General features: G+C 39.9%; 2 protein-coding genes and 1 pseudogene across 2 annotated transcripts; all 3 read left to right on the forward strand.

The window, feature by feature from the left end:
- Window positions 1-101: 101 nt before the first annotated feature.
- Window positions 102-3187, forward strand: LOC102702360 (protein Asterix). Its single transcript, XM_006650550.2, has 3 exons — window positions 102-324; window positions 542-642; window positions 2735-3187. The coding sequence occupies exons 1-3, from the start codon at window positions 157-159 to the stop codon at window positions 2799-2801; spliced, it is 336 nt and encodes a 111-aa protein (XP_006650613.1). The 5' UTR covers window positions 102-156; the 3' UTR covers window positions 2802-3187.
- Window positions 3188-7629: 4442 nt separating this feature from the next.
- LOC121053842 lies at window positions 7630-8544 on the forward strand (annotated as a pseudogene).
- Window positions 8545-10083: 1539 nt separating this feature from the next.
- Window positions 10084-12480, forward strand: LOC102702642 (UDP-glycosyltransferase 83A1-like). Its single transcript, XM_040522660.1, has 2 exons — window positions 10084-10655; window positions 11439-12480. The coding sequence occupies exons 1-2, from the start codon at window positions 10160-10162 to the stop codon at window positions 12326-12328; spliced, it is 1386 nt and encodes a 461-aa protein (XP_040378594.1). The 5' UTR covers window positions 10084-10159; the 3' UTR covers window positions 12329-12480.
- Window positions 12481-13884: the final 1404 nt, after the last annotated feature.

The raw sequence follows: 13884 nt of genomic DNA on the forward strand, positions 1-13884 counted from the left end.
CAGTGCTCGGGCCGAAGCGGTGGGCCCAGCCCGTGGGCCCGTGGGCCGGCCCAAGCCGATTAACTATAAAATTATTAGAGATTTTTTTTCCCCCATCCTTCGGTTTCTGGAGATCCTCGCTTTTTTTTCGAATCGGGGAGGGGAGAGAGAGGAGAGATGAAGGAGGCGGCCTCGTCGGGGGGCGGGAGCGCCGGGGGAAGCGACCCGCGGATGGCGTCGACGGCGAGGCCGTACACGCCGCCGAAGCTGTCGCCGCAGGACCTGCCCATCGACTACGCGGGGTTCCTCGCCGTCGTCTTCGGCGTCGTCGGCGTCATGCTCCGGGTACGCATCGATCCCGTCTAAGCGTAACACCGTGCGCCAGGTAGATCTGCGCGAGAGGCTGCTAGATCCGTGTGTCCCGCCCTTTGTGAGTTTTGTGGTTGCCAAGTAATCGGCGGTGATGGTGTTCTGCTGTGTTGTTTTAGTAGGTCTGGGGCTGCTATTTGGCTCAGTTGTTGTTGGATTTGGTTAAAATTAGCTTGCTACTACTTGTTTGCAGTACAAGGTGTGCTCATGGATCGCGATCATCTTCTGTGCACAGTCTCTGGCGAACATGAAGAACTTCGAGAATGATCTCAAGCAGTTGTCCATGGCTTTCATGTGAGTTCCTTTCACAGATTTGGGTTTATGCACTAAATTAGGGGTTTAGCCACCAAGTAATAAATATCAAATACTACTCGAATTTCAAATCTAGGGAAACGTGAAGCCGAGTTTGTTTTTTCAGTATGCTAATTGATAGTCTGTATTCGACTAGAGTCTAGAAGTGAACCAGAATATGTATAGTCAATAACTTAATTAGTACTTGTATGCGCTCCGGTTTCTCATCATATGATGTTTATGTTTGTTCATTTTGCCAAATTTAAAAGTGGGCTGTCTTTGCATTGTGAAGGAACAGTTATCAACATCCCACCAGTAGATCCCCAAGTGGAAATTATGCACCCATCTTGTATTATGAAGGCCGTTTCTAACTTCTGTTGTCATCAGTCCATAGAACTTACAAGATTATCCTGGGCTAGTGATCTAATGCTGTACAATTAGCTATGGTCATTATTTTCTCACTCTTTGTGCATAATTGGTCTGTCATGGAGTTTGTAACGTTAGTTTGGTAAAAGCTAAATAAGCAGTAGGAGCTACTTTTCAAACTTTGAAGGTTTTGCCTGTACTAAGATTTGCTTATTTGCTCTGTAAGTCCATAGAAAAGCATACTATAGTTTCCTAGTCCATGGTTGATGAGATACCATTGCTTATCAAGCAATAATTCAAAGGGTTAAGTCTGATTTAACCCTCTCAGCTATCGTAAAAGTATGTTTTACCCCCTTAATTCTAATACCAGACACTGAACACCCTCCAACTGACAAACTACCCCCTTCTCTAAATTGGGTGGTTTTCACTTACGTGATGTCTATGTGGCACCTACATGACAGCTGACAGCACAATCAGCTAAAATAAATGGTTTATAAAGATTCATGGACCCACCTGTCATTCTCCATAGCAACCTTCTTCCTTCTCCCATTCTTCTTTCTCTGTGTTCTCTTATCTGTGTTCTTACAGGAACAAGAGCAACCATGAACCATCCAAACTGTGTGCGCCACCGCAGCAGTTGCATATGTATGACTGGCACCTGACACATGACACATGACTGATTGTTTCCCAATCGATCTCTCTGTTGAGCTGCTGCCTTAACAGTTGGAGCTACTGCTGCACACGGCAGGAGCTTGCTGGTTGTCCAGGCCCTACGAGGGAGGCCGAGGTTGAGGCATTAGGGTCATGGCAGATCCATGTGCCATCATTTCCAAGGTTGCAGGAGGAGAGGGGAGGATAAGGTGATATAGGCTGACAGATTGTTCTGTTTCCTGTTGGACACCACATAAGCCGTAAAACCACAACCACAATGCATTGAGCAGGTGCGCGCGGGGGTGAGGGAGGGTAATTTGTCTGGTTTAAAGGGTTGGGGAATGTCTATAGTTAAGTTTGGGGGGGGGGGGGGGGGGGTAAATCAGACTTAGGATGACATTTTTTCCCCGACAGTTCTTAAACCTTACCAACCTTCTTTTGGGACTTGTGTTCTTCTTTGTCACTGTTGAAATATTCTAACTCTTCATTACTGCTGAAATAATCTAACTTTTGAATTTGGCATAGGTATAATTATAGGTAAAATACTGATATGCTTGGTTAATTGGAGTTAAAAACGAAATGCATTATTAAAACAACGATAAAGGAAAGTAACTATCAAATTAACCAGATATATCTATAATAAGGGGCCTATACCACCTTTCCTTGTTTGCCACTGTAACTTTTGTTTCAACTATATTTTTCTCAGTGGTATCTTTTCAGAAAGAGATCACCATCTACTAGACTGCTCATCTCAAAATAAAATCTCTAATACTCTAACATGATCATGTTATGTCATGTTTTATTGAACAAATTGCATTAGCAGAAGTATTACCTATTTCTCCAATGTCATCCTATGTCAACAAAAGATTGATCCTGTTTTTATTAGCGAGGAACAAGAAGTTGTTAAGAAAATAAACTTCCTCATGGATTTAAGTTGCCTTCTTCTGTCAACTATTGGTCTTTGATTTCCTTTTGAGTTATCAAATGCTTTATTTATTTATGAAAGTTAGAATGGTTAATTCTCTATGTCACCAGATTTTTGACTAGAAGAAACTCACCAAGAATGTGATATTGCCAGGTTTGCTGTTATGGGTTTGGTGACGAACTATCTTGGCCCACCTCGTCCAGGCAGTACAAAGCGCTAATCTGGATGCACGATACGGATTGTATGAGATATCACTTGTATTTTGAAGCTCCAGAGGTTATTGGCAGCTTACATCTCTGAATTTTATCTGAGCATGCATCAATTATACTTACTCAAATCATTAGAGGACATGAATATATATGATGCTCGATAATTTAATTTTGCGGTACTAGTTCTTCTGGGTGTTATTTTCTTCTAGATTTCTCTCTCTCTCTCTCTCTCTCTCTCTCACACACACACATTTTAGAGCGATGTCTACATCAAGCAAATTGATCGGTGCTCCTTGAGCTCTGGATTTTATTTCTGTTTTGTTTTACTGGATGAACAGTCACTTTCTAAAGCATGTATGCTCGAGAGTTGAGAATAAAGTGCTGCATGTAGTGACAACCAGCTTCTGATTGATTTGTTGGTTTTTTTAAAAAAAAATGTTCAAGTATCGGTTGTACTTCGTCCACAAATATGAGTATTTCTATCATTTGTAATTTATCCACAAATAGGGCCTTTTACAGCCTCATCTTTCTCTTCTGCCTTAAGTTTGCAGTTGAGTTTGAGATTTATTTCATCGTAGTTTATTTTCAGTTTTTTCTTTTAGATCACTAAAAACACATATATAAAAAATTTATTCATATATTAGTTTTTTTTACAAATATGTCATTTTGTTTTCCAAACAATGAAAAGATCAACCCCCCCCCCCCCCCCCCCCCCACACACACACACAACAAATATTAACTTCTCTTTCCATTTTAACCACAACCACCCTTCATTTGACGGGGGATATCAATAATTTTTGCCTCCATCCTTTCTCTCTCTAAAAAAATATCTTAAAATGCTTGTATTTATGTATGGAGGGAATGGGATCTTATCCATAATTCATTGAGAGGCATCACCAAATTTAAAAAAAGAAATAATGATAAGATCACAAGATATGACTGCGAATTGACATTTGTGGTGCCTGTCTTTCTTCTTTCCTTCTTCAGTTTCTTGGTAGGAAGTTGATCAGGGCATTCACAATTAACGAATAAAGTGATCCTTATAGTTTTTCATGGCTTGGTTCACTGTTGTGGAAGTGGTTCATAGCGACATATAGTATATCATAAGATCAGCTATTTATATTCATTTGTGATGGTCATATAGGATAAAATTTATTATATCTTCTTTTTTGTTTCTACTCCTAAAATAAATGTTCACTTTAATTAAAAGGATTCTCACAAAATAAATGATACTCTGGATCTTGTAATGCCAAAATAATTGGAGAATGCACATTTATTGCACCTGTTAGAAAGTACTATCAACATATCTGTCCATTATAAAAGAGCTAATAATTAAGGGTATGAAAGTAATTTTACTTGATGACTAATTTATTTAATATTGATCAAAATAGTAACATATTTTTTGAAAGGAGGAAGCAGTCAATTTTTGTCCAACCATGTGATGTGAGGCAGGTCACATCTTAAAAATCTGCATTTCGTGGAGTTTACAAAAATATAAAAACATAGTAGAGTTTGCAGTAACAAAAATCCACAGTTACCAGCCCAACATTCAAAGACTCGACAAAGCTCTTGTAGACCAAGATTGAATGCACTATTGTCGTTCCCGAGTTTTTCCAAACGACAGTTGCGTGCCAACAGGCCAACAGTGAACCCCGTGATCGCAACCCGTTTGTTCAGCATTCGAAGAACCTCTCGCTTCTCAGTCTGCCGTTCTGACGAGTGACGAGAGGGCGTTTTCGTGGATGGAATTTGTCAATAGTCCTTGATGACTGAATGGTCTGGTCTTTGAATTACGGGGCAGTTTTTGCTGGGAAATTTATAATCATGTTATTATGATTATGTAAAGTTAAAAATATGTTATTGATATCTCGGTACATTGCCACAGACTTCGAAATTTGTGATCCTTTTGAACCCAACGCTTAATTTTGTAGGCTAAAACTTAGGCTCATTATCAACCTTAAATAACTAAATCCCAAAATAAAAGTATTTTTGGAACTAATCATGTGAATTAAGAAAGATGTGGAAATGATAGAGTGGAGATTATGATTGGTTGCGAAGAGAATATTGTAGATGAACAAATAAGATATAGAGTGATTGTAATTGGCTAAGATGGGAGAGTTTATGAAAAAGTAGCTTTATTTTGGTACAGAGCTGAGTAGCAAAATTAGCTTCATCTTAGAATGGAGGGGGTAGAAATTAAATGAGGTGGTCGGTGAAGAAAGTAGATCCTATTTGAAAGTAAGGAGGATTTTGGATTAACTAGTGCTACTTTTTTATTGCTATTGAAGAGTATATAAGCAATGAATTAACTAGTGCTCCCTCCATTTCATATAGTAAAACGATTTGCTATGTCTACGTTCATCTATTGATAAATATATATTATTTGCATATATCTAAATACATTGGCATATATATGATTTTAGACAATAAAGTCTTATATTATGAAATAGAGGTTGTAAAATATTAAAATTATTGCTTTAGAAAAAACAAATGAGAAACTTTTATATATAAACGTTTTGCACAAAATACACCATTTATCTATCACATAGTATATCGACTGATTTTACTCATTCTATGTCAATCATTTATTATTTTTTAAATCCAGTGGCTAAAATCATCTTTGTAAGATCAGATGGTTAGGACGGACTCCGTCTCTCCTTAAGTAGAATTTTATATATTAGAGATTTTCTAAATTAGAAATCATTTTACTAATTATAGAGTTTTTCTATGTTAAAATTTATATTTCCAATTAGAAACAAAACAAACACAGACTTCGTATTAAGATAAAGATATAAACCTTTTAATTATAAAATTTATATAAATATGTAGTATATATCTTTTGAATCAAAGTCCAATTACAACTTCGTGTGGCTGGAGTAGTAGCACAAGTCGATGTAAAATACCAAAACACCAGACTACGAATCTTATTAAAAAAAATTATTAGTCCTAACAGAAAAAAAAGACTAGGAGTCATATTAGGAAACCAATAATATAATCTAAAAGTTCTCAAAAATAATATAATCCAAATATACTATAGATTATAATTCAGATCATATCACTGACGTATTAGCATGCACGGTGAGTCGTAATAATAGATTATTTCCATTGTTTTTGACTAGGTATTGTTGATAAACACCGGACTGAACTTGTGGTTGCGCTGCTAAAAGGGTAGCCTTTGTCTTCTTTTTGAAGGGTAAACATCGCTAGCAATTTATTTATCTAAGTTTAAAAGTTTACAATCTTCCTTAAGAAGAAGAGTTAAGAACTCAGGGGCATCAGACACTCAATTACAATAAAACTTGTCAATAATTCCTTCCTTCGCTAGCCGATGTACCATGTTCGCCGAACGTCGCTTTCAGATTGTTTTCACCCCTAGAAAGCCACCCAAACCGGCTTTTATTTTCTGAATTAGCACGTCCTAAATCGATCGATTAAATTCCTTTTGCATCAACATATTCACCACTACTTGAGAATCGGTTTCTATTATAACGTGGGTAACGCTCATCTCCTTTGCTACTACAATAGTCCTTTGGCAAGCCAGGACTTCCACCATTGAGGCATCATTAACGTGTGTTACCCAGCGCGTTGCTACGGAAGAACTGTGTTATAATATAGTAGATATAAATTCTAAAAAAAATTACCTTACCTACTATACATTTTTTTTTCATGTGTTTATATATTTTTGTACCTTTATTAATTATCCATATGTTATAAATAGTTGGGTTGTATGGTGTACTTTTGGGGAGCCCAAAAGGGATATAATTTACACTCTTGATAAATCATCTAAAGGATAAAAACAACTGAGGTGATGTGAAGAGGTGCAATTTGTATCCTTGATGTATCATGCCAAGGCTAAAAACAATTGAGATGATGTGGCTTAATTTACACCTTTGATGTATCATCTTAAGGCTAAAAACAATTGAGGTTGTGTGTCTTAACTTACACTCTCGATGTATCATTCTAAGGCTAAAAATAATTAAGATAATGCGGTTTAATTTACACCTTTGTTATATCATTCTAAGGTTAAGGTTAAAATAATTGAGGTGATGTGGTTTTACGATAGAAGAGAGAATGCCATGAACTTTATAGAAAATAGGGATCTGGTTAAAATTTTGTTTTAAGGCTGGTAACACAAGACTACAAAGAGCAATTGCTGATCTGCTGGTACCGTGAGAGAGTTTTATCCATTTGAGCATGACTTTCTTCGGCTTCTGCCATTCGACGCGCAAATTTTCAGTCATTAATTTAGTTTTACTCCTAGAATGAAATGAAATACTTACTCCATATTTTTTATATGACGCCGTTGACATTTAGGTACACGTTTAACCATTTTTCTTATTAAAAATTATATAATTATTAATTATTTTATTATAATATGATTTATTATTATAGAAACTTTAATTATGCATTATAGTTTTGTATATTTGGATATAAATTTTGAATAAGACGAATGGTTAAACGTAATTTTAAAAGTCAACGGTGTACACAAAAATATATAGAGGGAGTAATAGATATAGGGTGAGCAACAAATTAAACATGGCCCTCGTAAAACGATGATAAGCTTATTAATATTGAATGCTTGAAGATTAGATTGTAGCAACTAATTAAGTAATACTCCCTCCAGTTTCAAGGGGTCCTATTTTCGATCTTTCGAAAAAAAAAATCGAACATTTACTTATAAACGGTAATATATGAATCAAATTTTTATACATGTGTTCTTAGTGTTTTTAAGCAAATACCAAAAAAAAAACGATGAAAAATGACGGAGCCAAAGATAACTATCATTTCGGACCTCAACTTTGATTATAAATAACTTTTACAATATTTTTTTTGCTGGTATCTCACGAACACGAGCGAACATTTGCAGGATGGCCGGAGCGGCAAGAGACGCTGCAACTGGCGCCGGGGATGGCGCCGCTGCACACGTCGCTGCTGTCGTGGAACAACGCCGTCGTGCCGGAGGGGCAGCACATCATCTTCAACCTTCTGTGCCGGAACAACAAGCTCAACGACGACATCGCCGAGATAACCGTGTGCAACTCCTTCCACAAGGCCGAGGCTGGTGTGTTCAAGCTCTTCCCGGACCTCCTCCCTTTCGACCCACTCGTCGCCGACCAAGAGCTCCGGTGGCCCGTGGGCCACTTCTTGCCGGAGGACATGCGGTGCCTGGAGTGGCTCGACGCGCAGCAGGGCGGCTCCGTCGTGTACGTGGCCTTCGGCAGCATGGCCATCTTCGACGCACGTTAGTTCCAGGAGCTCGCCGAGGGGCTGGAGCTCACCGGCCGACCATTCCTGTGGGTGGTCCGGCCGGACTTCACCCCGGGCCGGAGCAAGCCGTGGCCGGATGACTTCCGGTGCCGTGTCGCAAGCACCGGCAGGGGCATGATCGTCACCTGGAGCTCCCAGCAGCGCGTCCTAGCGCACCAGGTCGCGGCATGCTTCGTCTCGCACTGCGGCTAGAACTCGACGCTGGAGGGGGTGCGCAACGGCGTGCCATTCCTGTGCTGGCCCTACTTCTGCGACCAGTTCCTCAACCGGAGCTACGTCACCGCCGTGTGGCGCACCGGGCTGGCGGTGTCGCCCAGCGAGGACGGCGTTGTGACGAAGGAGGAGGTATGGAGCAAGGTGGAGCAGGTCGTAAGCGACGCCGAGATCAGGGAGAGGGCGCGACTGCTCAGGGACATGGCGCGCGCGCGTCACAGAGGGCGGCTCGTCGCACGAGAATTTCAGAAAATTTATCGACCTCCTCAGTGAATGAAAGATAATACTCCCTTCATATTTTTTTAATATGACACCATTGACTTTTAGGTCTATGTTTAACCATTCATCTTATTCAAAAAATTATAATTATTAATTATTTTATTATAATATGATTTATTATTATAGAAACTTTAAGTATGCATTATAATTTTGTATATTTGAATATAAATTTTGAATAAGACGAATGGTCAAACGTAATCCTAAAAGTTAACGGTGTCATACATAAAAATATGGAGAGAGTATTTCCACAAGCTGTCACAAAAATAACAAATTTTCATCGTCGCACAAGACCCATTGAAATGCATGCACTGAAAGAAAAGGTATTTTCATCGATCATTTACATAGCTATGTATTTATATCAGCTAAATAATTATTAAAAAAAGATAAGATAGATTAATATGTTATATATCTACTACTACTATAAAAAAGAGTAGTGGTAATGGTGGTGGGTGGTGGTGAATCTACCATCTACCCCACCACCAACTCACTTCTATTTTTTAAAAGAAAAAAAGTTGAGACCTATATGTTAAACTAATTTTATTAACTATATTTTAATAAAATGCTAATGATATTTTTTAATAAGATCCCGTTGCAACGCATGGGTAATAGGCTAGTTATTCCATAAACTTGCAAGTTCAAATTCGATCTTTATAAGTTGTAACAAATTTAAATATGAATGTATATATACTAGTTTTGGTTTAATTTGTTATTTTTGTCATAGCTTGTGGAAATCAAATTTGGACTTGCATGTTTATAGAGTGGTGTATGCCATACTAATATATATTACTAATTTTTTAAATAAATAAATAATTAATTAATTATTTAGATGATATACAAGAAATAAGTGGATATCTAGATACGAAAATCCATCTCCACATCCAAATCATACTGCAGTCTTTACTATACGCTGAATGATATCGAGTCCAAACTTGCCTGCATAAGTGTATCCATTTTGGTGTCAAATTAAATTCAACTCATCTTACCATAAAAAGATTGTCATCCGTAGATTTGGACCTTGTGAAGTCCTATTTTGTAATGGAGGATTTTGAATGAAATAGAACTGGATCCTGTGAAAACCTTCTAAAGTTTGTCGGTTTTGAAGGAGCACGTAGATGATTCTCTTATATTTAGGCATCATTTCGAACGGAGTAATTTCAAAAACTAAGTTCTAAAAAAAATCTGTATTCCATCCTACCCGAAAAAAAAAACCAAACATGAGCTAAGATTAGGCACCGTAAATTAGTAAAACCAGAAATTCTTCAACCGAAGAGGGGATATTAGTTATGGAGGCCATGGTCAATGTATTTACAAACTAAAAATAATTTATAAATAATTTTATATATATTGATTTAAAAATTAAGACTGAAAAATAAAACTTAAAAAACCTAAAATCAATTGTAAATTTAATATTATAAATTTTAATTTTAATATTTATTGATAAATAGAAACGAAAAGATAAGTCAGTACATACGGCTTATCTCATCCTGTCGCACTCCATTCCACGAGGCTATAAACTGCCAATGCAGTTGACAGCCTCTCGCCACACTCTCTTGCGGCGTCCACAGATACCCAGATAGTTGCATCACAAGGTAGAACTCAGAGAGATCTCATGGCGGCCAAGGGTCACGTCCTCGTGCTGCCCATGCCGTGCCAGGGGCACGTCACCCCGCTCATGGAGCTCTCGCACCGCCTCGCCGACGAGGGCTTCGAGGTCACCTTCGTCAACACGGAGGTAGACCACGCGCTGGTGCTCGGGGCGCTGCCGGCGGGCGGCGCGGCGGAGCTCCGGGAGCGCGGGATCCACCTGGCCTTCATCCCGGACGGCCTCGCCGACGGCGAGGACCGCAAGGACATCAACAAGCTCGTCGACGCCTACTCGCGCCACATGCCGGGCCACCTGGAGCGGCTCATCCGCGACATGGAGGCCGCCGGCGGGAGGCCCAAGGTGCGGTGGCTCGTCGGCGACGTCAACATGGGGTGGTCGTTCGTCGTCGCCAGGAAGCTCGGCATCCGCGTCGCCTCGTTCTGGCCGGCGGCCGCGGCGTGCCTCGCCATCATGCTCAAGATCCCCAAGCTGGTCGAGGACGGCGTCCTTAACAACAAGGGTTTGTAAATTTTAATCCCAACTTGGTTTTGCTTTATTGATATCGCCATGGACGGTGAGTCGTAAAATAGATTCTTTCCATTGTTTTTGACTTGGTATTGTTGACTAAACACTGGACTAAACTTGTCATTGCCCAGCTAAAAGGGTAGCCTTTGTCAATACAATCTGGTTAAAATTTTGCTTTAAGGCGCTAACACAAGACTACAAAGAGCAATTGCTGGACTGCTGGTGCCGTAAGAGAGTTTTATCCATTTGAGCATGACTTTTCTTCGGTCTCTGCCATTCGAAGCGCAAATTTTCACAATCATTAGTTTAGTTTTACTGCTAGAATGAAATAAAATAATAGATATAGGGTGAGCAACAAATTAAACCCAACCCTCCCGAAACGATCATAAGCTTATTAATATTTAATGCTTGAAGGTTAGATTGTAGCATCTGATTAAGTAATATTCCCTCCGGTTTCAAGGGGGTTATATTTTCGATATTTCGTGAAAAAACCAAACGATATATTTACTTATAAATAATAATTTATGAATAAATTTTATACATAGGTTCTTAGCAATTTAAAAGCAAATAAAAAATAAATATTATGAAGAAAATCTTAAAATAAATTCTAAATTTATGTTTGAAAATTTCAATTTTAACTTATAACTATAAACGTAAGTGAAACGATGGAGCCAAATATAACTATCATTTCAGACCATGCTAGAGTAAACTTTGGTTATAAATAACTTTATAATATTTCTGTTGCTTATATCTCACAAACACGCGCGAACATTTGCAGGATGGCCAGAGCGGCAAGAGACGTTGCAGTTGGCGCCGGGGATGCCGCCGCTGCACACGTCGCTGCTATCGTGGAACAACGCCGGCGCGCCGGAAGGGCAACACATCATCTTCGACCTTGTGTGCCGGAACAACAAGCTCAACGACATCGCGGAGATAACCGTGTGCAACTCCTTCCACGAGGCCGAGGCCGGCGTGTTCAAGCTCTTCCCGGACCTCCTCCCCATCGGCCCGCTCGTTGCTGACCAAGAGCTCCAGCGGCCCGTGGGCCACTTCTTGCCGGAGGACACTGGGTGCCTGGAGTGGCTCGATGCGCAGACGGGCGGCTCCGTCGTGTACGTGGCCTTCGGTAGCATGGCCATCTTCGACGCGCGTCAGTTCCAGGAGCTCGCCGAGGGGTTGGAGCTCACCGGCCGGCCGTTCTTGTGGGTGGTCCGACCAGACTTCACCCCGGGCCTGAGCAAGCTGTGGTTGGACAGCTTTCGGCTCCGCCTCGCCAGCACCGGCAAGGGCATGATCGTCACCTGGTGCTCCCAGCAGCGTGTCCTAGCGCACTCGGCCGTGGCATGCTTCGTCTCGCACTGTGGCTGGAACTCGACGCTGGAGGGGGTGCGCAACGGCGTGCCGTTCCTGTGCTGGCCCTACTTCTGCGACCAGTTCCTCGACCAGAACTACGTCACTGCTGTGTGGCGCACAGGGCTGGCGGTGTCGCCTGACGAGGACGGCGTCGTGACGAAGGAGGAGGTGAGGAGCAAGGTGGAGCAGGTCGTGGGCGACACCGAGATCAGGGAGAGGGCGCAACTGCTCAGGGACACGGCGCGCACGTGCGTCACACGGGGCGGCTCGTCGCACAAGAATTTCAAGAAATTTATCGACCTCCTCAGTGAATGATGACCTATTGAAATGCATGCATAGAAAGAAAAAGTATTTTCATCGATCTGTTGTGTGTCCATGTTTTTTTATGTCAGCTAAATAATTATTTAAAATAAAAAATAGGATGTATTAATATGCTATATATTATCACATAAACATGCAAGTTCAAATTCGATCTCTATAAGATGTAACAAATTTATATGTAAACATACTTATACTTGTTTTGGTTCAATTTATACTTGGAAGTTGAATTTAGACTTGCATGTGTTATAGAGTGATATATATCATGTTAATCCATGTTATGTTTTTTATGATTATTTAGATGATATACCAGAAATAAGTGGATATCTAGATATGAAAATCCATCTCCGCATCCGAATCATACTACAGTCTTTACTATAGGTTGAATGGGATTTGGATTCTCTACCATTATATTAGTGTCATTATAGTTACTGACCTACAGTTACTGACCTATAGGTCCTACGGATGATGGGACCTACACGTTAGTGATTATAATGGCAGTGGCACGATGGCAGAGGGTCTCAATCCAGCGAAATGATATTAAGTCCAAACTTGCCTGCATGAGTGTATTCATTTTGGTGTCAAATTAAATTCGAATCATCTTACCATACAAAAGATTGTCATCCGTAGATCTGAACCTTTTGAAGTCCTCCTTTGTAATAGAGGATTTTGTATGAAATTCAACATGATCCTGCGAAAACCACCTTCTAAAGTTCGTTGGTTTCGACGTAGCACGTAGAGAATTCTTTATATGTATGCATCATTTAGAACGGAGTAATTTCAAAAATTAAATCCTAAAAAATCCTTATTCCGTCCTATAAGAAACAAACCAAACATGAGCTAAGACTAGGCACAGTAATAAATTAGTAAAACCAGAAATTTCTTTAACCGGAGAAGGGATATAAGTTATGGGCTAGAAATATGGATTTGTTTGGCCCGGTAGAGAAGTCTTGTCTTATCTCTGCCGGTTGGGCTTAGTAATATGGGCCGGTTGCGAGGAGAGGCTCTGCAGCGGACTGGAAAAGAGAGGAGCGTGGCCTCGTTGGTTCGTTCGCTTGGTAAATCAGATTTTTTTTTTCGTTTTTCACACGAATGTTTTTCAAACATTAAACGATGTGTTTTTAAAATTTTTATATAAATACTTTTTATAACTAATAATTTATTAATTAATTATGTACTAATTTATTGCTGTGTTTTTCATGCCAGATAGCTACTCGCAAGTCACGACATGTCGACTCTTCCAAACAATTCAGACTCTCAGCTAGCGGAGAATAAGTAGATCCAGAAAATACATTAAAATCAAGAGGTTTTAAAAAGTATCTATTTCATATCGTTATACAGGCTAGTTGCTCCTAAAAACATCCAGCTCCCTGTACAGGGCCATGGACTGACTGAGACTTCTCGACGAAATGCAGAACACGTAGGGACCTCGAGAAGCAAAACACTATTTGAGTCCCTGAGTAAAAGTAGATTTTGCGTCTGCTGATGCCTTAAGTAATGATACTATTGAAATCTATACAGTGTTCTTTCACAATTTCGGAATATATATACAC

Source organism: Oryza brachyantha, chromosome 3 (genome assembly GCF_000231095.2).
Source record: "Oryza brachyantha chromosome 3, ObraRS2, whole genome shotgun sequence".
Lineage (NCBI taxonomy): Eukaryota > Viridiplantae > Streptophyta > Magnoliopsida > Poales > Poaceae > Oryza > Oryza brachyantha.

Bases quoted from the DNA above. Each gene is read 5' to 3' on its own strand.
- LOC102702360 (XM_006650550.2), top strand. From the start codon at position 157: ATGAAGGAGGCGGCCTCGTCGGGGGGCGGGAGCGCCGGGGGAAGCGAC. The intron at 325-541 runs GTACGCATCGAT...ACTTGTTTGCAG, and splicing joins TCGTCGGCGTCATGCTCCGG to TACAAGGTGTGCTCATGGAT. The intron at 643-2,734 runs GTGAGTTCCTTT...TGATATTGCCAG, and splicing joins CAGTTGTCCATGGCTTTCAT to GTTTGCTGTTATGGGTTTGG.
- LOC102702642 (XM_040522660.1), top strand. From the start codon at position 10,160: ATGGCGGCCAAGGGTCACGTCCTCGTGCTGCCCATGCCGTGCCAGGGG. The intron at 10,656-11,438 runs GTTTGTAAATTT...GAACATTTGCAG, and splicing joins CGGCGTCCTTAACAACAAGG to GATGGCCAGAGCGGCAAGAG.